Source organism: Pisolithus orientalis (genome assembly GCF_024613125.1).
Source record: "Pisolithus orientalis strain OTSU chromosome Unknown F5J12scaffold_16, whole genome shotgun sequence".
Taxonomy (NCBI): domain Eukaryota; kingdom Fungi; phylum Basidiomycota; class Agaricomycetes; order Boletales; family Pisolithaceae; genus Pisolithus; species Pisolithus orientalis.
The window spans coordinates 403,499-428,329 of record NW_026260797.1 but is presented as its reverse complement, the minus strand read 5'-3'; the positions used below and the strand labels follow the sequence as shown (position 1 = coordinate 428,329).

General features: G+C 50.1%; 12 protein-coding genes across 12 annotated transcripts; 7 read left to right on the top strand and 5 right to left on the bottom strand.

The window, feature by feature from the left end:
- Positions 1-23: 23 nt before the first annotated feature.
- F5J12DRAFT_721753 (uncharacterized protein) lies at positions 24-1,112 on the top strand (the record flags this gene model as incomplete). The annotated part of the gene is made up of 5 exons (XM_051741328.1): positions 24-129; positions 181-224; positions 259-830; positions 904-997; positions 1,050-1,112. The coding sequence occupies 5 exons, from the start codon at positions 24-26 to the stop codon at positions 1,110-1,112; spliced, it is 879 nt and encodes a 292-aa protein (XP_051599461.1).
- Positions 804-2,017, bottom strand: F5J12DRAFT_835221 (peroxisomal membrane protein 4). The gene is made up of 3 exons (XM_051745895.1): positions 1,781-2,017; positions 1,514-1,715; positions 804-1,455 (listed from the first exon to the last, which is right to left on the bottom strand). Exons 1-3 carry the CDS (start codon positions 1,924-1,926, stop codon positions 1,171-1,173), a joined length of 633 nt encoding a protein of 210 aa, XP_051599460.1. The 5' UTR covers positions 1,927-2,017; the 3' UTR covers positions 804-1,170.
- F5J12DRAFT_835219 (uncharacterized protein) lies at positions 2,018-2,640 on the bottom strand. The gene is made up of 2 exons (XM_051745894.1): positions 2,409-2,640; positions 2,018-2,336 (listed from the first exon to the last, which is right to left on the bottom strand). Exons 1-2 carry the CDS (start codon positions 2,631-2,633, stop codon positions 2,289-2,291), a joined length of 273 nt encoding a protein of 90 aa, XP_051599459.1. The 5' UTR covers positions 2,634-2,640; the 3' UTR covers positions 2,018-2,288.
- An 853-nt stretch (positions 2,641-3,493) lies between these two features.
- F5J12DRAFT_128167 (uncharacterized protein) lies at positions 3,494-6,968 on the bottom strand. The gene is made up of 15 exons (XM_051738070.1): positions 6,823-6,968; positions 6,729-6,769; positions 6,658-6,672; positions 6,580-6,608; positions 6,402-6,526; positions 6,269-6,351; positions 6,095-6,211; positions 5,780-6,042; positions 5,660-5,731; positions 5,591-5,608; positions 5,174-5,540; positions 4,517-5,123; positions 4,306-4,465; positions 3,909-4,251; positions 3,494-3,858 (listed from the first exon to the last, which is right to left on the bottom strand). The coding sequence occupies exons 1-15, from the start codon at positions 6,875-6,877 to the stop codon at positions 3,802-3,804; spliced, it is 2,352 nt and encodes a 783-aa protein (XP_051599458.1). The 5' UTR covers positions 6,878-6,968; the 3' UTR covers positions 3,494-3,801.
- Positions 6,958-8,523, top strand: F5J12DRAFT_835175 (maintenance of telomere capping protein 1). The gene is made up of 5 exons (XM_051745893.1): positions 6,958-7,023; positions 7,076-7,628; positions 7,679-7,836; positions 7,888-8,016; positions 8,068-8,523. Exons 2-5 carry the CDS (start codon positions 7,085-7,087, stop codon positions 8,449-8,451), a joined length of 1,215 nt encoding a protein of 404 aa, XP_051599457.1. The 5' UTR covers positions 6,958-7,023; positions 7,076-7,084; the 3' UTR covers positions 8,452-8,523.
- Positions 8,524-9,719, bottom strand: F5J12DRAFT_835170 (F420H2 dehydrogenase). Its single transcript, XM_051745892.1, has 6 exons — positions 9,537-9,719; positions 9,038-9,488; positions 8,962-8,984; positions 8,873-8,913; positions 8,744-8,820; positions 8,524-8,693 (listed from the first exon to the last, which is right to left on the bottom strand). Exons 1-6 carry the CDS (start codon positions 9,628-9,630, stop codon positions 8,585-8,587), a joined length of 795 nt encoding a protein of 264 aa, XP_051599456.1. The 5' UTR covers positions 9,631-9,719; the 3' UTR covers positions 8,524-8,584.
- F5J12DRAFT_835168 (breast carcinoma amplified sequence 2) lies at positions 9,699-10,619 on the top strand. The gene is made up of 4 exons (XM_051745891.1): positions 9,699-9,883; positions 9,943-10,115; positions 10,173-10,326; positions 10,383-10,619. The coding sequence occupies exons 1-4, from the start codon at positions 9,713-9,715 to the stop codon at positions 10,527-10,529; spliced, it is 645 nt and encodes a 214-aa protein (XP_051599455.1). The 5' UTR covers positions 9,699-9,712; the 3' UTR covers positions 10,530-10,619.
- A 323-nt stretch (positions 10,620-10,942) lies between these two features.
- Positions 10,943-15,793, top strand: F5J12DRAFT_721645 (uncharacterized protein; the record flags this gene model as incomplete). Its single annotated transcript, XM_051741323.1, has 6 exons — positions 10,943-11,217; positions 11,306-11,649; positions 11,692-11,825; positions 11,880-12,917; positions 12,980-14,725; positions 14,783-15,793. 6 exons carry the CDS (start codon positions 10,943-10,945, stop codon positions 15,791-15,793), a joined length of 4,548 nt encoding a protein of 1,515 aa, XP_051599454.1.
- Positions 15,794-15,907: 114 nt separating this feature from the next.
- F5J12DRAFT_783215 (succinyl-CoA synthetase beta chain SSC-beta) lies at positions 15,908-17,573 on the bottom strand (the record flags this gene model as incomplete). Its single annotated transcript, XM_051742828.1, has 9 exons — positions 15,908-15,992; positions 16,043-16,246; positions 16,300-16,539; positions 16,586-16,935; positions 16,983-17,073; positions 17,119-17,218; positions 17,272-17,344; positions 17,405-17,473; positions 17,535-17,573. The coding sequence occupies 9 exons, from the start codon at positions 17,571-17,573 to the stop codon at positions 15,908-15,910; spliced, it is 1,251 nt and encodes a 416-aa protein (XP_051599453.1).
- A 300-nt stretch (positions 17,574-17,873) lies between these two features.
- Positions 17,874-18,995, top strand: F5J12DRAFT_835158 (uncharacterized protein). The gene is made up of 5 exons (XM_051745890.1): positions 17,874-18,226; positions 18,276-18,535; positions 18,588-18,629; positions 18,686-18,709; positions 18,760-18,995. The coding sequence occupies exons 1-5, from the start codon at positions 18,004-18,006 to the stop codon at positions 18,847-18,849; spliced, it is 639 nt and encodes a 212-aa protein (XP_051599452.1). The 5' UTR covers positions 17,874-18,003; the 3' UTR covers positions 18,850-18,995.
- Positions 18,996-21,500, top strand: F5J12DRAFT_835155 (histone deacetylase complex catalytic component RPD3). Its single transcript, XM_051745889.1, has 13 exons — positions 18,996-19,150; positions 19,204-19,256; positions 19,311-19,386; positions 19,448-19,565; positions 19,628-19,702; positions 19,751-19,858; positions 19,909-19,939; positions 19,992-20,133; positions 20,183-20,275; positions 20,324-20,432; positions 20,483-20,623; positions 20,674-20,841; positions 20,896-21,500. The coding sequence occupies exons 1-13, from the start codon at positions 19,100-19,102 to the stop codon at positions 21,381-21,383; spliced, it is 1,653 nt and encodes a 550-aa protein (XP_051599451.1). The 5' UTR covers positions 18,996-19,099; the 3' UTR covers positions 21,384-21,500.
- Positions 21,501-24,497, top strand: F5J12DRAFT_769489 (thioesterase-like superfamily-domain-containing protein). The gene is made up of 15 exons (XM_051742231.1): positions 21,501-21,692; positions 21,743-22,036; positions 22,086-22,246; positions 22,302-22,320; positions 22,370-22,719; positions 22,966-23,154; positions 23,210-23,218; positions 23,271-23,567; positions 23,624-23,758; positions 23,814-23,845; positions 23,898-23,967; positions 24,018-24,049; positions 24,108-24,144; positions 24,199-24,246; positions 24,300-24,497. The coding sequence occupies exons 1-15, from the start codon at positions 21,647-21,649 to the stop codon at positions 24,393-24,395; spliced, it is 1,815 nt and encodes a 604-aa protein (XP_051599450.1). The 5' UTR covers positions 21,501-21,646; the 3' UTR covers positions 24,396-24,497.
- Positions 24,498-24,831: the final 334 nt, after the last annotated feature.

Genomic DNA, 24,831 nt, shown 5'->3' with positions numbered 1-24,831 from the left:
CCTGTTGATCGATCCCCTCCGCAATGGACATACCGATAACTGAACAGACGGACTTCGTCGTGAAGTCGATCCCTGACCAGATCGAGTTTAAAGTATGGCGACGTGACCTTGAAAAGTCAGAAATCTTCAGTACGTGCCAATAGACAATGTATGACTGATTCCGACAAAGTATATGTACAGGGGATATGTTTGCACTCTGCGATCAGGGATCTGCGTCCATTGGGGTCAAAACCCTTGCGGACGCGGGTTGCTATGTAGAACTTTGATGAGCCTGCCCAGGCCCTGAATACCCTATTGGAACTACTCCGTCAGCCACCTCCCCCACCTCTGCTCTCCCTCCCTGACTGCGAGTCCGCACAAGAGCGCTGGATGAAACTACCGTTCTCCCAACGATACGAGCATGACTCAGTGATACCTTTTCCACTTTTACCTGGAATGATCCGCTTGGCCGATAAATACGGTCTATCAGACTCGCTCGTTCGTTCATTGCGTTTGCACTTGGTCGCAAATGCGTTCTTGCATCCCCTCAAGGTGTACGGCTTTGCCACAGAAAACGGGCTTGAGGATGTCGCCGTAGAGGCAAGTACTTATCTGCTACATCCGCCGCTTGCATCCTACAGCAAGGATGATATCTCGGTTATCCCAACAGTCGCAGCTTACCACGATCTTGTACAACTTCACGCACACAGGATAAAGAGGCTGCAGGAGGTTTTACTGTCAGAAGAAATATTTCCATTTGGATATGGCTTGTGCACCCTGCATTCCGACGAAACTGCCCGATTGTGGAACGACCGGCGAGTGGAGCTTGTTCCGAAGATAGAGGCAGGTGAGTGCAGCCGTGAAGGTTCTCCTGTCGAGATGGAGATCTAATCCTAATCCTAATCCTTCCGTCCCTCTAGCTAGCGATATAGCAGCAGAGATGCGAACGTTAGTAGATCAACTTTCATCCTGTCAAACGTGCAGGAAAGCTTGTATAGCGGCAACCGAGATGCTCGAGGTGTGTCCATTTCATAATTGCTTGTTCCGTGGACTCAAGCCTGCAATCCGAGTATAAATGCCGTCGCATTGCAAGGACCATAGGATATCTTCCATCGAGTAGACAGGTAACCTGAGGATCACATAAAGTATCTCTAGACATCAACAAACATAGCGATTACCCATGGATATGGGTCACTTGTTGTACCACAGTAACGTCCTTAAGTCAGTCCAGACCTCAGAGTCTCGGTATAAATAGGTCATGGAGTTGAACATCCCTGGTTGGATAGTCTCGCCCCGGTGCTTAAAAAGCCACATAACGGCGCCCCAGGATAGCGCTGCAAAAACCGAGAAGTATTGGGCGTCTGGGGGCATGGGTCGGACAGCTGCGCCTGTAGCCGACGCGGATGAAGTAGGGTTGTTGGTCCTTGCACGCGGGAGGAAAGATGCCAGTACTCTCGAAACGACATAAAGAACGATCTTGACCATAACAATGGTGTCAAGAAGACTCACAGGACGTCGCACCAGAGGGACGTACCTGCTCATTTACGGCGCTCCTGTTTCCGAAGACAACGTACCCGCCAATCAATCCGGCGATGAATGTATCGCAACCACGTTCCTTTCCTCCGTTGGCCTTGCGTTGTAATAAAAGAATAGTCTTGTACAGTGAGACGAACTTCGCCAAATTGAAACCATGTTCCTTCGTCGCTCGTAGGATCGCCCGTAGACGTGTTATCCAGCTAAGTCACCACAATGGGTCATGAGAAGACTGCTCATCCGAATGCTGAGGTATAGTTTGACTCACTCGCCACGCCCAAACAGCACCGACATAACTAAAGCGTGCGGGAACCTGACTTTTACACCGTAGATGAATCCATTTCGAGCACCCTTAAGGATGGCGAGATAGTCATGGAACGCAGGGTTTAGCAACCATGTATCAACAGTAGACATGGTACAGAGGCAGTAGAAGAAGTCACTGGCTCTCCTTCAGACTTCAGTCGCATCAGTGCCGGATCCGGTGCACTTTTGCCGTGGCTCTCCACTGCAATCACATGTAGACGGCTTGGACAACCGCCCAAACTATCAAGCTGCATGGCAAAACTGCGATTATACACAATTCAACAGGTGTTGACGTCAACCCGAAAACGCCCACACAAGACAGACAAATCACACAGAGACGAGATGAGGGGGGTTGAAGTGCGCTGTTGAATTAACAAGAGCGACTACACATGGCGCGGTATGGAGATAACGACGGTTGGAACATCGCTATTATTATCAACAACAATCTTCCGGTGCAACCTCACGGGTAACGTCTAAGCGTTGATGTTGACTTCCAATAACCTGGTCAGACTCGAACAGAGGTGAGGATATAGCAAGTAAACTTTCTTGCAACACGCAGTCTGTGCCGACTAGACCTTGGGTGGCGGCACCAGTAACCGTTCACCCGCACTTCTGAACCAACGATACGCTTTGGCTCGCCTATTATTGTCGTCACCGTCAAATATTGCGACAGCAAAAAAATCAACAGGTAAGTTCATCATCTGGAGGCTTTGACAACGCTGGATAGTTTCCGTGTTGTACTGGTCACGAGCCTCGAGATGTGCATTGGCGGTGACGAGCAAAGCAAGGGAAAAAGCGGCAAAGGTGCGAGAGAACATTTTGTTTATAATGTAGCTTTTTGATGCCGATTGAGAACGTGGATGAGTGGGCTGCCGACCTGCTGAGGTCTTCAGCTTTCTACGCTCTCTTTTGATACCCCAAGTCAACCATCGCGTTAACCCCCTAACGTTTTGTGGCTACGGTACACGCGCACTGTACCTGATTTAGCACATTAACCGACCTCTTCTAGACGGAGCGTGGACTCTCTCTTTCGACTATTTAGCTAAGTCAGTTTCAACGTGTTGATCTTCTCTGACAGGTTGACCTGACCCGATGAATGTTGACGCGTAATGACCCGTCGCAACGAAGTTGGGCGTGGCTGACGGACGGACGGACATCAGCCGTTGTATCAGGCAAGAGACCGTTGGGGGCGATTATCTGCCAGGTGAGTGCTGGTTTGATTACAATCCCTGGTTTCACATCGATCAAGCAGACTACATGACGGAGAAGACTGCGGACTTCATATACGCGCACCGAGACGGGAAAGGAAATGCATGGTGCCAGGCATGTATGTTTGTCCGCTACCAACGGTACATGCAACCAACGCCGCATATCCTTTGGAAAAAGCTGCAATCGTTAACGGCGCTGAACCACAGTCCATACTCGAAGAATATATCGAAATTTTACAGGATCCTACCTGGGAAGGCGGCAAGGACTTGAGCCGCGGGACGGCGATGGCCGTCTTCCAGATATTTTGTGCCTCTCCTTAGGATATTATGGGCAGCGGCTTGATTTACAGCTTTCAACAACTGTCGGCTCACTCTAAGATTTAGACCAGGATTCGCGAGGAACAGCGCCGCGTTCCTGCAACGGTACTTATAGGCCAGTGCCTCCAGAGACGCTGGAGAACAAACCTTGAAAGCATTAGGAAGGTTTGCCCGTATGTATAACCACTTGGACGGCGGTGGTTGTTTTGGCTTCGTGATTTTCTTCACGTCCCTCACTTTGTATCTTGTCAGGTTTCAGGTGTGGGTACACGTCGAGGGGCTTCGTGAAAACTTTCCATGACGACATCGGGTGGAATGCAAATTGAGTGAGTTCGGACACAACCTAACTGATCGCACCGTCTTTCACAGATTTAAAGATTGGTAATGATGTATGGAGTTGGCCTATGTAGGCAAAGTTGGTTTGACTGTGCCCTATTAGTTACAATTGTCTTACAGGTCCTTAATCCTCGAAGAAATTATCTTTGAAAGTGAACGAGCCAAGGGAATGCCACTCGAACTAAAGCAACCATCAGTTGTCATCCGGGGGAGGGGAGGGGATGTACGCACCCCATCCTTGTCATAGGGTATGTCAGTTTCCGATGATGCCTTTATAATTACAAATCTTCGGTAATTATCCGTAACGAGAGGTTGTTGCTGAATTTTGGCCATATCCTGAACAAGCTCATTATTAATCCCTGATCTGAGCATAGGTCCAGGTAAGTCTGGCATGTCCATCTGACCACTGAAACCTGCAGAACAGGCCTCAAGTAGCTCATTCCCTGCAAGAGCATGCTCCTTGACAGCAAATGGTAGCCATAGCTGGCTGCTGCCACCACCACCAGGGAACCTGATCAGGGATACTTGGCCAGAATCAATGAGTTCTAGAATGGGGTCCAGGTATGATGAACTGCTGTGTATATATTTAACAATGCAAGTTTCATGTGCTTAGATTTTGTATACCTACCTTGAAGAGCTACATGACATGGCAAGGAGGTTGCTTGCAGCCAGCACATTTGGAGTGATAAAGCAATCCCAAATTGGATGTTCAGAAATCTTGAGCATCATTTGGTAGCATTGCACTGGTTCTTCAGCCAGTACAGCTGGTGTAAAGCTCACAACTCCACCTGCATAGGGGCATTCAGATAATTGGTTCATCAACAGAACTCCCAACTTACCCAATGGGAAAATCTCATGGACACCCCACCTTTGACTATCCACACTAGGGTGAGTTCCATATGTGAAGAATTGGGTTTCTGGAAATTCAGATAGCTTGGTGACAACAGATGGCAAGGCTTGGATCCTTGACAGAGAGCCAATGTGGATGAAAACCACTCGAACATCATCCTTCACATTGGACAGTGTGCTTTTTGTAGCTCCCAGAACAAGCTGGAGGAGTGCAGTTTCCAATCCAGAGGTTGACTGGCCACAGTCAGAGGAAGAAAACCAAACTGCATAGGTTCTGTTTGGAATGTCCAAGAATTCCAGCAAACTAGCAGGAAACCCAAGGCAGACAATTGCTTGGAAAATGAGGGGCTTCTTGTGAAGGGAATGAAGCTTCCCAGGTGGTAGGGACAGGGTTTGGATGCCTTGAATGGCTCTATTCCCCATCTTCACCAGCAATGGCAGAGGAATTAAGAAGGGTATAAGCACAACCTGCAGTGATCCCTCAACAACCTGGTCATCAGGAACCTGCAAGAGCTTGATCATGGTGACAAATGCAGCTGGAAATACCACAAGCACTGCAACTTCATTTTGATCCAAGGAGAGGACTATCATTGCTACCTACACATCCAAAAGTCAGTAAAATATCATGGGTAAGGGGGACAACTTACATGCTGCTGATGGGTCATATAGTGCATCAAACCTTGTATGAGCACTTGATCTTGGAGTTGTGTAGATTCAAGTTGTGCAAAGTATTGAGGTTTGCTACATGCTCGAAGCAGTGGCCAAAGTTCAGAGACATGGTAGAGTTTGGACATCTGTAACATGTCCATCTGTGACATCAGCATGCTGATAGAGGAGCTGTCACCAGAACCAGTGGGGTTTTTGATGGTGATGTTGCACAATAGCTCAACCCTGTCAGATGTACTGATGAACAAATCTCCTGACCACTTCCACTTCTTTGGTATCCTCAGAGGGCCTGCTATGGTGGCTGTGATTTTCTGCATGACGACAGAGCCAGGTGTACTCTCAGATTCCCTGGAATGGCATCAGTAGGCATCCATTTCATGGGATACCGCCCAACTCACAATATTGGTGCACTAAGACTGGGGATCATTCTGTCATGAACAAAGTATGACACCACATAACACACTTACGCAGGAATGTCAATTGTTTTCAAGAAATCTTCTGCCATGAGTTGCTCCGAAGGTTCTGTAGCTGGCTCAAAGCTACAACATCTCAACACACTATCTGCAGAGAACCAATAAAGGCCTCACATTGGTATGTCCTCCGGGAGGGAACTAAATGAATCATCTGCCGTATCTTCTTTGTCAGTCCCACTGGTGGGTGGCGGAGGTGGTGCTGCGCTTGTACTAGCTAACTTCGTGTAATCCTTCGCTTGAATAGCAGGGACTTGTGGTTTGCTTTTCTTGAAGGATAGCGATTTTAACGCGTTCGACGTGCTGCTCGAAAGGGCGCCTGGCTTTCCCAGCACTGGTGGGGGATGGAGCGACTTATCGGCATCCGTGTTGGGGTTAGACTGACAGACGAGTCATTCCATGCAAGAGAAATCCGCGAATTAGATTACTTACCTTGGAATGAGTGACCCTTCGTCTTTTGGGAAGGCCCTTGGACAAAGGAACATCGTCTGAACTATCCGAATGACTATAGTCACTCTTCGAGGCTGTTACCTGCGGCTTCCGTTTATCCTGTCATTCATGGTTATGAGAGTGGTAAACGGAGGAATGGAGAATGGAGGCACTGACATCTTTCTTTCTGGTCTCTTTTTCTGTCTTTTTCGTATCTGCAGGTTTGACGAATGTGTCTGCGAAGTACTTTTTTTCTTTGTCTGCACAAATTGTTGGACATTAAGAGTTAAAGAGACAACAAATGGCTCACTAATCCATTCCTTCCGCGCAGCCACTTCATACCCAATAGCATAGTCTTCGTCGTCTATTCCGACATGCCTCCAGAAACTGCCGAGTAGACGGTCACATTGCTTGACATTTTCTGCAGGTTCCCAACTAGTGCCCAAACGTTGTGAGAGAGAATTCCAAGAGCATATCAGGATACTCGCCTATCCGCGTCCGAGTCGTATCCTGCCCACTAACCGATCGTAAGTGACAACTCGTGAACGATGACAACGACGCATTACCTTTACGAGGTACTCCTATGGTTTATAAAGGTAATATTTGGCCAATACGTTTCGATAGAAACAACACGCACCCAACCCCCCTCCTCACTAACTCGAGCCTTCGTGATAACCTCTGCAAGACTACTCTTAGAATTGGTTGACGATCGATAGCCACGCGACACTCACCGACGTGGTAAACTTCATCCTCTTCATCCTCTGCAGCTTTTTTCTTTCTCGGCATTTTTCCTTGTTATGTCAGATATTACTTAGCAGCAACAGCGTAAACCGCTCTGTGGAAGCAAGGTGGCAAGGTGGAGAGATTTCCTAATCGGGCATGGCGTTGACGACAATCACTTACAGCTGAATGCCCCGCTGGTGCCAGTACTCGTGAGTAACCACGACGCGGCAAGTCTGACATCCTACCCAAGTGACCACAAAGTCATACAGAATGGTTTCAAAGGCGAAGTCTAAACAAGAGGAGGCTCTTCAGTTTCTCGATGATCTCGATTCTCTCAATCCTCCCAATGTTGCCGCTCCTACTAGCAAAGGGGCACAGCAAGACGGAGATCCTGCTGACGTGCTGGCTTTCATCGATGAGATCACGCAAAAGTCCTCAGAACCCACCCGAATAGCGGCGCCGCCAACGGAGCGTCCCATCTCTCGTGCTGGCACACCTTCACTGCGCAAGAGCACCGAACGTGTCAAAGTTGGTGTCCACCCCGTCTCTTCGTCTTCTTCGTTGTCTGGTAAATCTGAGTCGGCGTCACCCGGACCATCAGTGCCAAGCAAGTCCGAGGCACCAGATACCACCGCTTCCAGTTCTTCTGGTCGATGGGGATGGTCAGGCGTGTGGTCGAGTGCATCCGCTGCTTACCAGCAGGCGAGGTCTGTTGTGGACGAGCAGGTGAAGAGTTTACCGAAGAACGACCAAGTAAGCAAATGGAGTGAAGGCGTCCTTGAGTATGCAAAGAATGCTCAGTTGGACAAACTTGGTACGTCAAACGCTCGCGCCGAGGCACTCGCAAACTCACTGGATGCACAGGTCAGGATTTCAAAAGAGTGGGATTGTCTACTCTGAACGAAATTTTAAATGCTGTTGCTCCCCCCATTTCCGAACACGAAGTTATTCAAGTATGGCTCAGTCACGACATGAAAGGCTATGATGGTGTAGAGGGTCTTGTGTACAAGGCGTTAACGAGAGTAAGTGATGCATTGTAGGCGTGCATCAGCGTCTTGCTGATATGCTTCTAGGTCATGGAGCAAGTGGAGGGTGGAGACCTGATAGTCAACAGGGGCAACGAATCTCGGCCAAAGGATACTTCAGACTCGCGAGATATCAACGCCGTGGAAGGCTATGAAGCCGCCCTCAAACTTGCCCAGGTAGCGCACTTGCGTTTTCCTCATCTTCGTTTGCTAACCCGAGATTATCAGGCAAATTTGGATCAACTTACCAAAGATAATTCCAAATTAGAGCGGAAGGCGTCATCAGCCGAAAACCCTGTCACCTATTCCACCATCTACCTGCGCATTCAACCTTTCAACACCGTGCTGACGCTCCCTCAGATTAGTGACGACACTACCTCTAAGACATCTTATTTGCAGTTCGTTTTGCACTTATCGGACCCTGACCATAACCTCGTGCACACTACGGTAACTCAGGCAGTACCAACCGCCTGGCTAGAGCTATGGGATCGGTATGACTGGGTGGAAGACTCCGTTGCAGAGTGCCTGAGGGTCGCTGTGGAAATCCTCGGCCAGGACTACATTGTAGCGAGAATGGGCTGGGCGAAGAGAGAAGATCAGCAGAAAGAATGAGGAATAGCCACGTGAGCATATCTGCACGACGATTGTATGTTGGAACTGCATGACTGCAACAACCCTGAGATGATGTATTATATGGTGTGGCCTGAACGGCGTCTAACAGGGAATGTACTGATTTGCAAAAGTGCTACTCTCGAGGGCTGTCCGCAGGAGGTGGGACAGGTTTGAGTTCTGCTGGCCGTATAGGTTCAGTTCCCCCACCTACTTGTTCCCAGGGTGAGAGCGACTCAAAGTTGCTAGATGAAGAGTTATCGAAGCGAAGGTCAACACAGGTGAATGAACGAACCGGAATGCCTGGGTCAACTGCAGCGGTTCGTATACAACGCGCTTCCGCTCTTCGTCGTAGCGAACCTCTGTGTAGCCCTGGAAGAATGTGAACATGACGTGACACGCGAGCTCGCTTCATACGACCTACCGTCAGGGGGAAATCTTTTCTAAGTGGATGTCCTTCAAAGCCTGGAAAAGAAAATAAGTAAGGATGGAGAGGTTGAGCATGTGACTAACCGTAGTCGGTAAGTATACGTCGACTATCGAGAGGACGTTAGTTAAAGAAGGTCAACCAGCAAGTCAAGAATCTCACAGGTCAGGATGACCAGAGAAGAACACGCCAAACATATCCCAAGTCTCTCTCTCATACCAGTCTGCACCACGGAAGACAGATACACAGCTTGGGACTGCGTCGGACTCGGCAGCGTAGGTCTTAACCCGAATTCTGCCTGCGTGCTTGACACTCAGAAGGTTGTACACGACCTCGAAGCGCTTTTCTCTCTCAGGAAAATCGACGGCTGTGATGTCCACGGCACTCTTGAACTGGCACTGAGAATGATCCCGCAAGAACGACAAGACAGGAATGATCGCCGAGGGTGCGACATGGAGAACAAGTTCGTCTTTCAAGACGGAGAACTGTTGAATGAACTTGGGAAGGCACTGAGTGAGATAGGAGCCGTAGGTGTGTAAGGACTCGGTGGTCTGGGCATATTTCGTTGCGGTGGGATTGGGAGAAGTAGGCTCGGTGAACGGGGAGGCGGAAGCTGTGCGAGGGTGAGCCAGACTCGACAGTGCGACGACAATACGCCTACCCTTGGACACAGAAGAGGACTGGATGCAGCGTCGACCGACAGTGCCAATCGACGATGACAGGCGTACGCAGGGACGTGCGAGCGTTCTGAGCATCGTTCAGATGGTCGTCAACGACTCGAGGGTGGCAAAGCGAAGGCGTGTCGGATCGGAATTCGGATGACGGCTCACTTACAACATGGATGGCACTCAGAGACCGTCAGCAGTCCTCGACTCGCTACCGTACTATGACAGCGATCTCGAACAGTATCCCATTCTCAAGGAGAAGGTGGAACAGGAACTGGCACGAGAGCCAAAGCCACCACAAGGTCTGCATCCACTGGTTCCCCCTCCCTATGACCTATTCAAGGTGCGCACCATTACACTAAGCACTCTTGTTACCCCTTGAGTGTCAACGATGCATGGTAGAACAATCCGATGCTGGCTGCGGAACTAGCACGCGTGGAGGCTCACCAGCCTCTGCCACCCCTTGACACCGTCAGATACCAACTGCCTGCACCCACGACGTCACCAGGCACCGATGAGGAATGGCAAGCAGCGCTCCGCAATGCGCACGCTCAGCTGGAGCATCAACGTATTCGGTACATACTGCACTCTTTTCGATTTCCCGTAACCTAGTCAAACACATTCTCTTTCAGGCACACCAATCTCGCCCTGCTGCAGTCGTATGGTGCTAATGCGTGGCGAATACATAACTACCGCCTAGAGGAGGCAGCAAAACAAGCCGAGAAAGCGTTGGAAGAGCTAAAGGAGAAGACGGTCGAGCTGAACAGACAACGCAAAAACACGCAGGTAATACGCGCCACCTCTCTTTCCACCGCGTGCTCAGAGTTTGTTGGTGTTGGTAGACCAACTACGGCGCGCAGCTAACAGCACTGGAAATAAAATGGACAGAGCTGCTGTCCAGCATTCTGCAGATAGAGATGGCCAATGTCGCGCTGGACGCAGAAGTGAGTCGTATCCACAAGCGAGAGGCAGAGCTGGAGAACATGTAGCGTAGTACTGTTAGCATTCGATTTTAGCATTTGCACGCTGGTTTTTGGTCCCATATGAATGCCTAAAATGGTTGATTTCCTGCTGCCGACAGCTTTCTTTATTCCTTGCTGCTGCAGGGAGACATTGTCGCACAGACCACTCGCAAAGCTTGTCACTTTCTGCAAAACGTGAGTGTGTGTTGCTTGAGCTCGCTGTTGGCCGTGTCTCGGCTCAGTATTGCAGTACTGACATCGTTTGTTCTCCGGCTCGCATTGCAATCGTCCTGGCGTGCAAAAGGCAACATCTCCGTGAGGAAGTGGGCGTGTTTATGGCCAGTATCGACAGAGCAGATACAGGGTCGTCAGAATCCAGTGCAAAGGATGGCCCCACGAAAGGAGATTCCAGGAATGCAGATGCCCCCGTGGACACCTCTATGCAACCTCCTGTCACACACCCAGATCCAGCGCACTCCGTCAAAGGTCCCCCTTCGCCGTCCCTCACTGCAGATGTCTCTGCCCCACCTTCGCACCAATCACCCCCTCCTGGAAACTCTTCATCCCACACTGCTTTTCCCAATCTTCCCCCTAAGAAATTCAGTGCAGTAAATATCAACAAGAAATTTCTTCAGAAGACTTCTACCACCTCGTCGGCGCCTTCTGCTGCGTCCAGCCATTTAAGCATTGTTAAGTCCGGCAGTCCCGCTCGTATGTGTGCACATTATGATCATTTGGCCCTTCCTGATATGGTTCTTTTGGGCAGCCCGGCCAATCGTGCAGCCTTCTGGCTCCCACTCAAGGCTCGTGACTGCCAAACTCACCTCTACACCCCAACTGTCTGGAACTACTGGCCCCAGCTGGTCCCGCCCTTCTTCTGCTGCTCCTTCCGCTACATCCACGACTCCCACCCCCTCCAATGCCCAACAGCCACTACCGTCTGTGCCGGTTCCACCTGCACCCCAACTTCCACACGTGGGGAAAGTCATTCAACCACAACCCCGAAGCACAGCGTCTTCCACAGCCTTGCTCACAAAGAAGGACGGCCTCCCCACCAAACCCGCTTGGCGAAATTCGAAACCTAGTTCTGGAGTATCGTTCACTGACAATGCCGTTGACTTCCCCACTGCGGCAGAAGTGGCTCAAGGTCAGTTGGGCTTTTCTGGCCCTGGAAAAGAGTGTGTTGAAGGTCACTTAGGAAGGAGTGCAAGAGCTGACGACGACAAATCTGACGAGTTGCTCCCATCCAAGGGAGCGGCTCCACAAGAAGCGGACGCCTTCAGGGGACTCCACCTTGACCCGAATGCTCATCATTGGGACGAGGTTTGTAAAACTTGTTTTCTCCCCTACCTTTCACATCTACTAAGTACACTATAGATGGAAGAGGATGATGATAACTTCCTGGACAACGTTATTGAATTTGGCGATGGCCGGCAGTACAAGGTAATACCAACGGAGCCGGAACGGCCCCCAAGTAGTCATGTTACCCAAAAGGAAGGCACTTCCACCGATGTCATAAATCAGACTCTGAGTGAAACCGGCACCCAGGAAGACAGATTTGCGGACGACTTTGATCGCAGTTGGCCTCGTTCGAGGCACTCGCCCTCCACCCAACCGAAGGATTACTCTAGTCTGTCACCTCGTCAAGCATCAGATTCTCCCGTGTCATCGCAATTTAGTCATTCACCGTTGGAGGGACCCAGGGTTTTGTTCAATGAGCGGTCCAACCGATTGGAACCCTATGACAGCGTATATCCACCGGGTCGGTTAAGCGGACCTCACGGCGGTTCGAAGAGGGACAGTAGATTAGAACCGCCCGGTCGTGATGCTGTACCGAACGGTCCCGCTATACACCTTCTGCAAAAATCTGCAGAGAGCAATCGCGTTCCGCGACCGGTGCATGGTTCGCGAGATCTGCCATCAATCGGCCTTGGTGCTTCACCAGCGCTCTTATCTCACTATGGCCAAAACGGACCACGAGGAAGAGATACAAATCTACCATCCGGACCAGGGATTGACGGTGTCCGCGGTACTAGTGGACTACAACCTCGACGTCCGTCAAGTGAGTCTCACTTCGGTGTTCCGGCGAACAATACTTACCGAGTTCCTCTCGCACATCTGCAAGAATCGCCCCTGCAACCCTCATCTTCCTTACCGCTGGATACACGGGAAAACAAAGGACTGACCGATGGCGTTGCATCTGCAGCGGCACCATCCGAGGTATTTCTGCCTAAAGTGGTGGAATTAGATGTGGAGATTGTGCACAAGACGGCTATGCATATATCTGCCGAGAAGGCAAGGCAAAGATGGCAGCGTGAAGAAGAAGAGCGCGAGAAGGAAAAAGAACGTGCTCGGAGGAAAGCTGCTGAACTGGAGCTGCAGATGAACGTTGCTGAAGCTAATAAGGAAGCCCAGGTTAATCATTACCTAACGGATAGAACTTCCGCTGACCGATAGAGTAGGCCCCTGTTGTCGAGATTGGTCAAATGGCAGCCAGCTCTACGGGAGAGGCCGAATTGGCCCATGACCTAGAGACGTCCTCGCTTCCATCCCAACCAACAATATTAGAGAGGACACCTTCCTTGAAGCAAGATACTCGGCCTTCGCACCAAAGCGCGACTTCCCACGATTCCGCTCCTGAAGAACCGTCCAGCCCTGGTGATGTAAAATCTTGGAGGAGCAATGCACGTACTCCTCTACAAAGACCGCTGTCACTCACTCCATCACTGACTTTGTCCCGCCCTCCAATGCTTTATGGAGGTGAAGCACCGGACACCAACGCTCCTGATGAAAGCCTCGAAGTCGTGGATTTTTCGGACCTCGACCGATTTGTCAGTGCAGAGGGAACTCATGCGGCGTCCTCAAGGGGCCAACCCCCCTTGCAACATGGGCAACCTCTTCAAGGTGATTTCTTGGGAGATGTACCCGGTGACCAGATTCTTACTGAATCCCAAGAACGCGAAGGGATGAGGCAGTTTACAGAAAGACAGACTGTAGGCGCTGCGGAACGCTCAACCACAGAACGACACCTCGCTTTCAATCAGAATCTTTCGACCGTCCGACCCTCCACTGACAGTTTCTCATCGGGTATCGGCCACTCTTCAATCCATCGGCCACAGAGGAACTTCACGTCATTCCGTGAGGCCCCTATATCAGCTCTAGAAGTCGTTATATCCCGTATCAAGGGCGCGCTCGACAACATGCAGGTGGATTCGGCAAAGGATGTCCCCAGCGATGTGGCTGATGGTCGTCCGGGGCCTGTTGGCCAGACGTCAAAGAAACCCCTAGCGGCCGCTAGAACGCTTCCGAAAGAAGAAAGGTGGCTACCTCCGGCTTTGAGGCTCCCGCGCTTGCATCATAACTATGAACATGATGCTTTTGGAGTCACAGGGCGTGACCCACTGCATTCTCCTCAACTCACATCGGGTGTCAAAGTGAAGTTTTCTCATGTCTCTCGGCACATTGACACAGTGCCCGAGCAACAGCTATACCTTGCTACTAGACCCGATTGCGTGCGATGGGACATTTTGTCCTGGGATCCTCCAGTGGAGGAGATGAACAAGCATGATTTCTCGATCAATGACGTACTCTTCAAAAAATTCACAAGCCACCAGTACCAAATCGTGCTTCCACGTCCCACTAGGCAAGCGGGCAATGCACCCAGGGTACACCTCCCGACAGTGTTTTCGAAGTTTAGTCCACAACCCGGGAGACCGAAGGCACTTGATGAGCTTGTATCGTGGCGCCGGGTCCACTCCAACTCACAAGGTCAGGTGTCTGAACAATCCGTGGAGCCAGGGGAACTTCCCCCCTCTTGCGATGTTTCACACGGTTCTGCGCGCACCACCGAACCTTCCGCGGGAGATATCTCGGAGTCAGCAGAGGATGATACCTCTGCTAAAGCGGAAAAACAGTTCTTGCGGTTAAGGACCCAGCCCAAACTGCCACCAGGTTCGGCTGTCGGTTTCTATCGCGATCCTAGCTCGACTACTCAACAACCTAATGGCTCAGTCAATTTCATTGTCGGTAGCGAGCTGGAGGATGGACACCATCTGCCTTCAGAAGAGCCAAGCATCGCGATTACGCCCTCGGTTCCTTCAAGCTCCCTGTCATTGTTGCCTGCCAACTCCAAAGATGTTGTTACTCGCGAGCCTGCAAAGGATATGGAGTCCCCAAAGACTGCTACTAACGCGCAAATTGAAAGCAAGAATTCTGAGGGTTCTGTTAGTTTACTTCTCGAATTTCATTATTCAGACTAACTGGCCTGTTTTGCATGACAGACCGAACGTTCACTGCTCAACCCGGCATCAGCGTCATTCGGGCCATCGTGGACAAAGTCTCCACTGAACTTCACGCCCAAGGACTCGCCTGCAAGGGCTCCGGATCCAGAACACTTGAAAGCAGTATGGTCACAAGCTGCTGATAAGGAACCAATTCCGGCTGTGAATTCACTGGAAGGGATCGCTGACGACCTCACTGCTCTACCGTTCACTATCCAAGATGTCAAGTCCGAAGGTGGCGAAACCCCGCCTCCAACAAGCTCTGCTATGCCCTCGAAAATGTCAATCCATGAGGTTACGAGAGCTTTCCAGCAAGTGCCAACCTCTTCTGGCACCTCATATCGAGCTGCTCCGATGTCCCCACAGGCTCCGAGTGGCCCTATTACCCGATCATCCACCTTCACGTATTCCAACCCGGTCCAGCCTCCCAACCTTCCTATGCGACCTGCTTACACGGGGTTTCCTTCTCCGATGCTTGTGCATTCCTCAAGTCCTAATCTATACCCCGCCACAACAAGCCCTATACCGCGAGTGCCAGTGAATGGCCCGTCTCAAGCATACAGCCAACACGTCTGGGTTCCAATACAAGGCTCACAAAATCATAATGGTGCAATGAGACCCATAGCATCACCCTACCCTACCCAGATGATTGCGTATCCTGCAGCAGGTGCTATGCCTCCTGTGTATGGGCCTGCATCTACGAATCAAAACACATCGACTTCAACCAGTGGGACCGTGCACCCTCGTGGCGTACCAATGATGAGCCCTGTTATGCATCCTGCGGCCACTGCCAATGTTCCGATCTATGGTGGGAGCCCCGTCATGATGCACCCCCCTCCAATAATGCCGACGGCACACCGGCCACCATACATGAGTCCAGCTGTTCCACCCCGTGGACCGATACGTGCGGACGGCGTAACCGGCAGCCCCCTCACCCAGCAGTCACATCCCTCAAACCAACATTCTCAACCTGTGTACAGTCATGTTCCATTTTCTCGTCCATGGTGTTGATTGTGTCGATATAGTATTTATCCCATGCGCCCGGTAGTACCTCTTATCTAGCTCCCCTGATGACACGCACGAATCAAGTGTACATCAAACTCATAAAATAGAGTCGATAGCAAACTACACGGCTAACTCGACTGCCTTGGCGGCAGCTTCGTCAAGACCATCGAAGGGTATAATCTTCAGACCCGACTCTCTGATCATCCTACAGAAGAAAGTCAGCCAGTTCAGAAAAATCTCCAGTATGTAGCTTACTGTTTTGCCTCGGCCTCTTTCGTACCCTTGAGTCGGACAACTAAAGGTATACTGAGACCAAGCTCTTTTGTTGCTTTGATCACTCCCTCGGCGATGTAATCACACCGCATGATGCCTCCAAAGATGTTGATGAATATGCTCTTCACCTTCGGGTCACTAAGCAGAATCTCAAACGCTTTTTTGACAGTTTCCGGGGTGGCGCCGCTATAGGGTATGATCAGCCAAGCAAGGACAGTAGTGATAGTAGACGAGCATACCCTCCCACGTCAAGGAAGTTGGCTGGATTTCCACCATGCAGCGAAAGAACGTCCATGGTTGCCATTGCCAGACCAGCACCGTTGACAAGGCAACCTATCGACCCATCTAACTTGATGAAATTCAAATTTGCTTTCTGAGCCTCAACCTCAGAAGGCTCTTCCTGCGAGATGTCTCGAAGGGCAAAAATATCCCGCTGTCGGAACTCGGCATTATCATCAAACCCAAGCTTCGCATCCATGCTGTTATCGTCAGAGCAACTCAGACAGGCTTTGAAGGAAAACAAACCAAAGGACATGACCATCGACGGTTTCTGCCATAGGATTAATCTCGATTTGTGTAGCATCCTTCTCCCTGAAGAGTTTATACAGAGAGGCAAATATACCCGCTGCCTCGCGTTGGGCAGTCTCGCCCTTGAAACCGAGTTTCCTGGCAATGTCAAGACCAACGGCTGCATCCAAACCCTTGTCAAAATCGATAGGTGTCGTGATGATGGCATTGGGATCCTTAGCAGCAACTTCCTCGATATTCATACCACCCTGATTCGAAGTAACCAACACTGGTCCTTGTGTTGCTCGATCGTTGAGAACAGCGACGTAGTACTCATGAGCGGGGTCACGGCGTTCAGCAAGCATTACCTGTCAAGGATTGAATATAGATACAGGGACATTCGAAAAGTGCGCACAGCATTGCAAACTCTGCCAGCGGAACCCGTTTGTTTGGTGATCAACTTGGATCCGATCATCTTACTCGCATATTCCTTAACCTGTTCGGGGCTAAGACAGGTGGGTACGTGAAAAACTTTGCTTCGAGAAACGTACCTGCTGACAACATGGACACCGCCCTGGAACCCATTGTCAAACTTGCCTTTACCCCGGCCTCCAGCGAGAACCTGGGCCTTGATAACAAGCTCGTCGGTACCTGTTGAAATTGATTACTACTCCTCGATGCCGTGCTTCATGAATGTGGAATACCGAAATTCTTTGCGACGCTGTATGCCTCTTCGGGGGTTTTGGCTAGTATGCTTTTAGGCGTTGGAATACCGTACTAAGGACACGAGTTAAATTGCCGTCAATTTGGCATCAATTGGTACGCGGGCAGACCCACCGAGTTGAGCAGCTGCACAGACTGGTATTCGTGAAGAGAGAGGAAACGCCTTTGGCCGGCGTGACTTGCCTGTCCAAGAAAACAGACTGGTCACTTAAAGGGTTTCAGGCTTCTGTTGTAATCCACCTACTTGGACCAGCAAACGAGCTTGCCTGAGGGACGTGAACATGTCTAATGGCGGAGAATTTGGAAGCCATCGGAGGGAAGAACCGGGTATAGAAGTGTAGTGGATTATGTCAGCAGACCAAGGCCAGCTTCTCAGGATTGATGGTTCTTTCTACTCTTGCGAGGCCAGCGTGACGACGACGGTTGATCGATTCTTGTTCATCTTCCTGTCTCTGATCCGCTTTGGAGCATCTCTGGTAGAGAAATCTTCGCGGTCCTCGTCTTGAGTTCGGGCAGCTTATCGTGTCAAAGTGGGATGTCCGAAATTTGGCTCGAGGAATATACAGCAATCCCTGTATGGTACACTTCTATCATTCCGTTCACTTGAATGCTACCGCTGTGTCTCCTATCATATAAATATCGGCTTGATTATTCCTTTCTTCGCTGGAACGTGTGTTGGACAGATCACTGAGTACTGATCCCCACACACCGATATGTTGTCCAGCGCAGCACAGTCTCGGTTGACTATCATGTCCGGACTGCCATCTACATTAACTCCAGTCGAATCCGGTGATCATGACCACCTTGATCCGCTAGCTGACCTGGTCTTCGTGTCTACCACTGTCCTGCGACAGGCTCTCGACCTCGTTACCGACATCCTCACTGATGATGACCAACTCACTAAACAATCGAAGTCCCTTCCTGGCTCAACCATAGGTATGGCGTCCATTTACCTTGGCTTACAGCGTAGCTGAAAAAGCTCAAGGAAAACACTTGCGACACGCGCGAGACCATTTCATTCTGCTCCTGGACTGCATAGGCGGAGATGGGCCGTACGTCTTTTCGTACGACACTCGCAGTCGTAACACTCCCATGGAGAGCAGCCTATCCAAAGCTCGTATCGCACTGGCAGATGCCATCTCGCAAGTCAAGGCCGTCGCACCTCTCGCGAAATTAGATCAACCAATGACCTTGAACGCAATAACGCCCTTTCCGCAAACGTTCGAAACAACGTTCGGCCGAGAGGTAAGGATCTCAGAACGAATGAGAACTGTGACATAATTCGTGTTCTTTCAAGTTATGGTTCGCTGGATTGCACGCGGTCCATCACTGGTCTATGGTACGGGTGACACTTTCCTCACCCTGGTCAGTCGCTGACTTTTCGTCTCGCTCTAGATCCGCGTGATAGCTAGCGAGCAGGTATGCCCACCGTTTCGGTTGCCGTAGGGAAACCTGATCCCGCGTCGTAGGGTATAATGTTACCTGATGATTTCGGATTTGCACCATCCACTCTCGTCCACAAGGGCAGCGATGCACCCTTAGGTAAGGCTAAGATATGAAACACGGAGGAGAGTTACTTGGTACATCATCTGCGAGCTTTTTTGTAATACGAATTCGGATGTAAACTTGTCGCAGTGTTGCAGTGAGGCTTTTTGACAGGGGGATTTCCTAAGGTGCCACGTGCCAAGGAGCGTATGCATATGTAACCCTGTTTCAAATCTGCCTCAGCCCAATTCTCGACCTCACCCTCTTGTGACGTTTCCAAGAAATAATCGTCGGGATCACTGGTAATCTCTCTTGTCAGGGAAGATGGCAGGGGAATGGACTCCTGTTGAAGGTGATACTCAGAGGAAACGCGTGGTACATAGCTCTCGGTATCCTCGACTTGGTCCTCTAACCCTATCTAACTGTAGTGCTATTTCTTCGACTCGGACATCGGGGGTTTCCACTATGGACCCGGTCATCCGTGAGTGCACCTCAGAGGACTGACATGACCCGTTAATATTTGTACAAAATGCAGGATGAAACCTACCAGGATACGAATGTGTCACTCCCTCGTCATGAACTACGGCCTCTACAAAAAAATGGAGATCTTTGTCAGTGCACGGTCTTAGTCCTATGCCCACATGAGACCCTAATCTTTTTATGCTGTCTTAGCGTGCAAAACCAGCCACGAAACGCGAGATGACGCAGTTTCACTCTGACGAGTATGTCGACTTCCTCAGTCGAATAACGCCCAGCAACATGAATCAATACATCAAAGAGCAGCATAAATGTTAGCCTCTCTGTGCCTCGCTCGAATTATCATTCTTAAAGCGTTGTTACAATCCGTTGCAGACAACGTTGGTGATGATTGTCCTGTGTTCGACGGTCTCTTTGATTACTGCTCCATTTCTGCCGGTGGTTCGATGGGTAAGTAGCTTGCTACTATTCGCGACCATAATTGTTGAACGCCAACAGAGGGTGCTGCGCGGTTGAGCCGAGACAAATGCGATATTGCGATAAACTGGGCAGGGGGGCTACATCACGCGAAGAAGAGCGAGGCCAGTGGCTTTTGCTATGTTAACGGTACGCTTTCAAAGATCCTTGCAGTTTAGACTAGCCCTGATAATTAGTAGACATTGTATTGGGTATACTGGAACTCCTCAGGTGAGAATCGGTCGCTCTTCATGAGCAGGATCTGAACACTTCATGTTTCCAGGTATCACAGTCGCGTCCTCTATATTGACGTTGACGTGCATCATGGCGATGGGGTAGAGGAAGCGTTCTACACTACCGATCGTGTTATGACCGTCAGTTTCCACAAATACGGGGAGTATTTCCCTGGGACCGGTGAACTTCGCGTGGGTCCTTCCTTTACTATTTCATGTAGCTTTGCGAATACCGGAGAAGGACATAGGCATTGGTAAAGGAAAGCATTATGCCCTCAACTTTCCGCTACGGGACGGTATCTCTGATGAGAATTACAAGTCCGTATTCGAACCTGTCAGTCCATCGCCATTTTCCTGGTTCCTCTCATTGATACTCGTGCAGGTCATCCGACAAGTGATGGAGTACTACGACCCCTCAGCAATTGTACTGCAATGTGGAACAGATTCGCTATCAGGTGACAAGTTGGGTTGCTTAAATCTGTCCATGAGAGGTCCGAATCGGAATGATCTTGCTTTCGCACGAAATTGACTGAGTTAATAGGCCACGCGAACTGTGTCAAATTTGTCAAGTCCTTCAACAAGCCACTGCTCCTTCTTGGTGGTGGCGGCTACACCATGCGTAACGTCAGCCGAGCGTGGGCTTACGAAACGGGTTTGGCTGCCGGGGTGGAACTCGGACGGGGTTCGTAATCTTTAACTTGTTCGACCATTTTTTTGACAATGAGTGGCCAGATATACCAGTCAACGAGTACTACGAATATTTTGGTCCAGATTATGAACTTGATGTGAAAGCGTCAAATACGGAGGACATGAACACCCCGGAATATCTCGAGCGAGTGAAAAATATTGTCCTTGACAATCTACGCAGGTTGAAGGGCCCACCTAGTGTGCAAATGACAGGTATGGCAGTCAACTCTGTCATACAATTTCCCTGAGTAGTTTTGAAATGAGCAGATATTCCAAAGTTGCCGATGGACGACGCGATGGACGATATGAATCAGGACGAGGATCTTATACCTCCGAATGAAAGACGACACAGACGCCTCCTTGACTCACGCGTCCAAGCCGACGGAGAGTTTTCTGATTCAGATGACGAAGGAGAAGGTGGGAGGAGGGATCATTCCAACTACAGAGAACGGGGAAGCCAGAGCAGAAGTCATTCAAGTGAGACCGAGGACGGAGGGATGAGGAAGTTTGGAATCGGTGTGGGCATCCTTACTTCGGGTCCCTCTGGCTCGACTCACGGAGCTGGACCGAGCGGGCACACGACGTTTCCACAGACTGCGAGTGCGCTCATCTCTATGGACGTCGACGATATACCGTCAGCAACGGAGAGGGGAGTGACACCATTGGAGGGGATTATGGATGACGTCTCTCCGGACAGGGATAAAGAAGAGACAGCCACGGATGAAAAACCTCTCACTGATGGGGAAGCATCGTAGATGTTCTTACATTTTTGGGTTCAAATCCGAGGCTACCAATGCATGTCGTCTGCCGCACATTTCGTGTTGTATAGATTACATAATAATTAACCCGTTCCAGTGATTCTTGGCTGTACAGTCCTCGACGAAAAACCACTAATATTGTCTCTATCTGAGTCAGTCATTCGTGCTGAGCACTCAAGAACTTGACGACCTGAGATCGGAAAGGGCCAACTGCCCCCGTATACCACTTCCGCAGGTTGTCTACTTGACGTGTGAGCACTATGATCCCTGAGGAGTTGAGGACGATCGAGCTCAACCGGCTGAAAGGTGAGTACAAAGAAACATTTCCGAACAACGATGGAGTGCTCTTCCCTCAGCAAAGGCTCGCCAGAAACAGCGGGAACATGTAGAGTCTTCATCTGAGCGAAACGCGAATCAGAAACGCCCGCTCGAGGTGACGCCTGCCACCTCCAATTCTCCCACTCGTCCCGAAGCGTCAAAGCCACTCAAACGCGACTCTCGCTTGGGTTCATACTTCGAGTACGACCTATCGAAGATGGTCAACTCCAAGGGTGGTTTCTTGGTCGAGGATGGAAAAGAGGTAGATGAAGACATGAGGGCCAAGGAGCGTCAGCGCGAAAGAGAACGCGCAATGCAGAATGTAGAGCCGCGTGCGTTGCTCCTCTTACTGAGAATTTGCTCTTCCTGAGGCACTTGCAGCGATTTACCTTGATCCGATCCTCAACGCAAAGTGCAGGGAATGTCAAAATGTCGATATTGACTACACCTTTCGGAAGGTCTTTGGGTGTCTAGTTTGCAACACGTGCAAGGAGAAGTATCCAGAAAAGTACAGCCTCCTGACGAAGACCGAGTGTAAAGAGGTTCGCTAGTTGTCCATCCATCTAAGCATCCCGAATTTAATCCCAACGCTTGCAGGATTATTTGTTGACAGATGGTGGGTGTCCAATTCAAGTACTATTTGCTGCTTGTTCACTTTCTTGGAGCCGAGCTGCGGGACCGCGAACTCCTGCCTCATTTGCTTAAAGCGAACCCGCATAAATCTACATTTGCAAACATGATGCTATTTCTGCGACTTCAGGTTGAGGATTTTGCATGGAAGAAATGGGGTTCCCCAGAAGCATTGGATGCCGAGTGGGAACGTCGGGTTGAAGAGAAGAAGAAAAAGAAAAACAAGAAGTTCGAGGAGTCACTACGGGATTTACGACGGCGTACGCGAGAGGGTATATGGCAAAGGCGAAAGAATCAAGAACACAAGCATGTATTCGGGACCGCTCACAGGACCGAAGACGGACATGACCGTCAGGTTTGTCATGAGTGCGGATTTACTGTGGACGTGGAGATCATATAAACTAAACATGATATTATCTTCGGGTCACGGGAAGTCTATATCTTCTGGTAGGAGTTGGGACGTCCGGTCAAATAAGGATTTTCACGTGCTTCTGCATTAATATTCGCGCCCAAGCATCAGGTTTTGATCTCATGTTTGATAGTACTTGATGCCGGCCAAGTAGTGTTTCATCACGGGTTGCAACAGATTCTTCACCATTGCCCTGTCTGTTGCTGCGTAAACGACATGGAGGTGCGGACCGACCAAGCAGAACATTCGAAAATTTCTACTTCTCTAGAGGTCGAACAAATTGATAACAATCTGTTTCGTTCAGTCAGTCTGTTCGTGCCCATGCGCTCGAAAGGCGTCTTTGGCGGTCAAGTCATCTCCCAGGCCATCGTCTCCGCAACGCAATGCGTTAATCCTGCTTTCGGCCTTCATGTAAGCACCCATGCATAATATTGCTGTCGACGCTTTGCTGACACTCAGAGGCTAGTCGATTCATGTAAGCTCGGACTGCCAGTGGCCTATTTGCCGCCCCTCATATTTTAAACCAGTGTTACTTCCTGCTTAGTGCATCTCCGGCCGTTCCTATCATCTATTACGTGGAGAGACTGCGTGAGGGGCGTTCGTACAGTACGCGAGGCGTGAAAGCTGTCCAGAGTGGCAAGGCCATCTTTATGCTGCTATGCTCATTCCACGCGCCCGAACCGTGGCAGCCTTCCTACCAATGGCCCATGCCTGACGCTCCGAAACTCGAGGACTGCGAGCTGGAAGAGGACCTTTTTAGGCGGCGGGCGATGCAAAGTGGCATAGACAAGAGGCTCAAGGAAATATATCTGACGTATGCTACTGTGAGTAGAATCCGCCTCCGTGCATAAGCGCGTTCTCGGGAAGTGTGCAAATGCAGGAACGCGCCAATGGTCCCATTGCGGTTAGGAGGGTGCCATGGAATGTGAAGGAAAGTAATGACACAGTTGCGTCGACGTACTGGATGCAAGCGCGGACTGGAAGGTCAGAGTCCTACGAAGTACCTTATCAAAAGGTGTGTGTAGCAACCTTATCGTTTGTTCTGATTTGAGGTACTCAGGCGTCTATAGTGTATACTGGCGTACATGTCAGACCTAAATTTGTGAGCCAATGGCTTCGATTCTGGTATTTGCATATTTCTTAACCTTGATCAGCATCGCCGTCGCAGCTGACACCCTGAAGCTGCGGCGGTTTGCCACTGGACCCGATGCTCTGGCTATGAATGTGAATAATTATCTGTCGTTTCGCTTCGTTCCTGACTCGTAGGCATGTAGTCGACCTTGGATCACTCGATTTGGTATTACGAGTAGGTTTACCGTGGGTTTGGTTCCGCCAACTGGAGCGCTCATCAATTCGTGCTATAGCGACAATTTTTGCTGTGAAGATGGGTTGCTTTACGTGGTACGTCCTTTTCCATTGCGGTTGGTGTATTATTGTGTACATAGATGTAACCAGGTGAGCTGTCCTCTGGCGGGGGACGGACGCGGAGTTGTACATGGAAGGGTAAGTGCGTTGCTTCTGCAGGGTTTATTAATTATCGACGTTTTCCGCATTAGCTATACAGCCGGTCGGGGACGTTTGTTGCGGTTACCTGTCAGGAAGGTGTTGTTCGTGCGGATAGGAGGGGTCCAGAGCCCCAAGCGAAGCTGTAGACCTGGAGGATGCTATGTAATAACGCAATTGATTTCAGTGCACCCACAGTGTATGAATATATGTAAGGAAGTCTTCTGATGGGCGTAACAACAAAAGAGGGCGAACAAGTCCTTCCATAAACCATCTATTGTTGACGAAAAAGGAAAGTGTGCTTCGATTTCTTTTGTTCTCTAAAATGCAAGTGCAGACAGCGTGGCCGTTTATTTGCCATACACCCACACGCCTGGGGGAGGTATAAATCGCAGAGAGGATGGCCGCCCCAAGCTTTTGCCATCTGGATTTTGACAATCCCGTTTTCTCCCTTTCCCTCTATTTTTTTTTTCTTTATAGCTAACTTTGCAGCGAGGTAAGTCTTCATCCGGCTAGACCCGTCCCCACTTCCGCTTACCCGTCCTTCTTCCGCTTTCCACGTCCGCCGTTCCCGGCATTAATAGT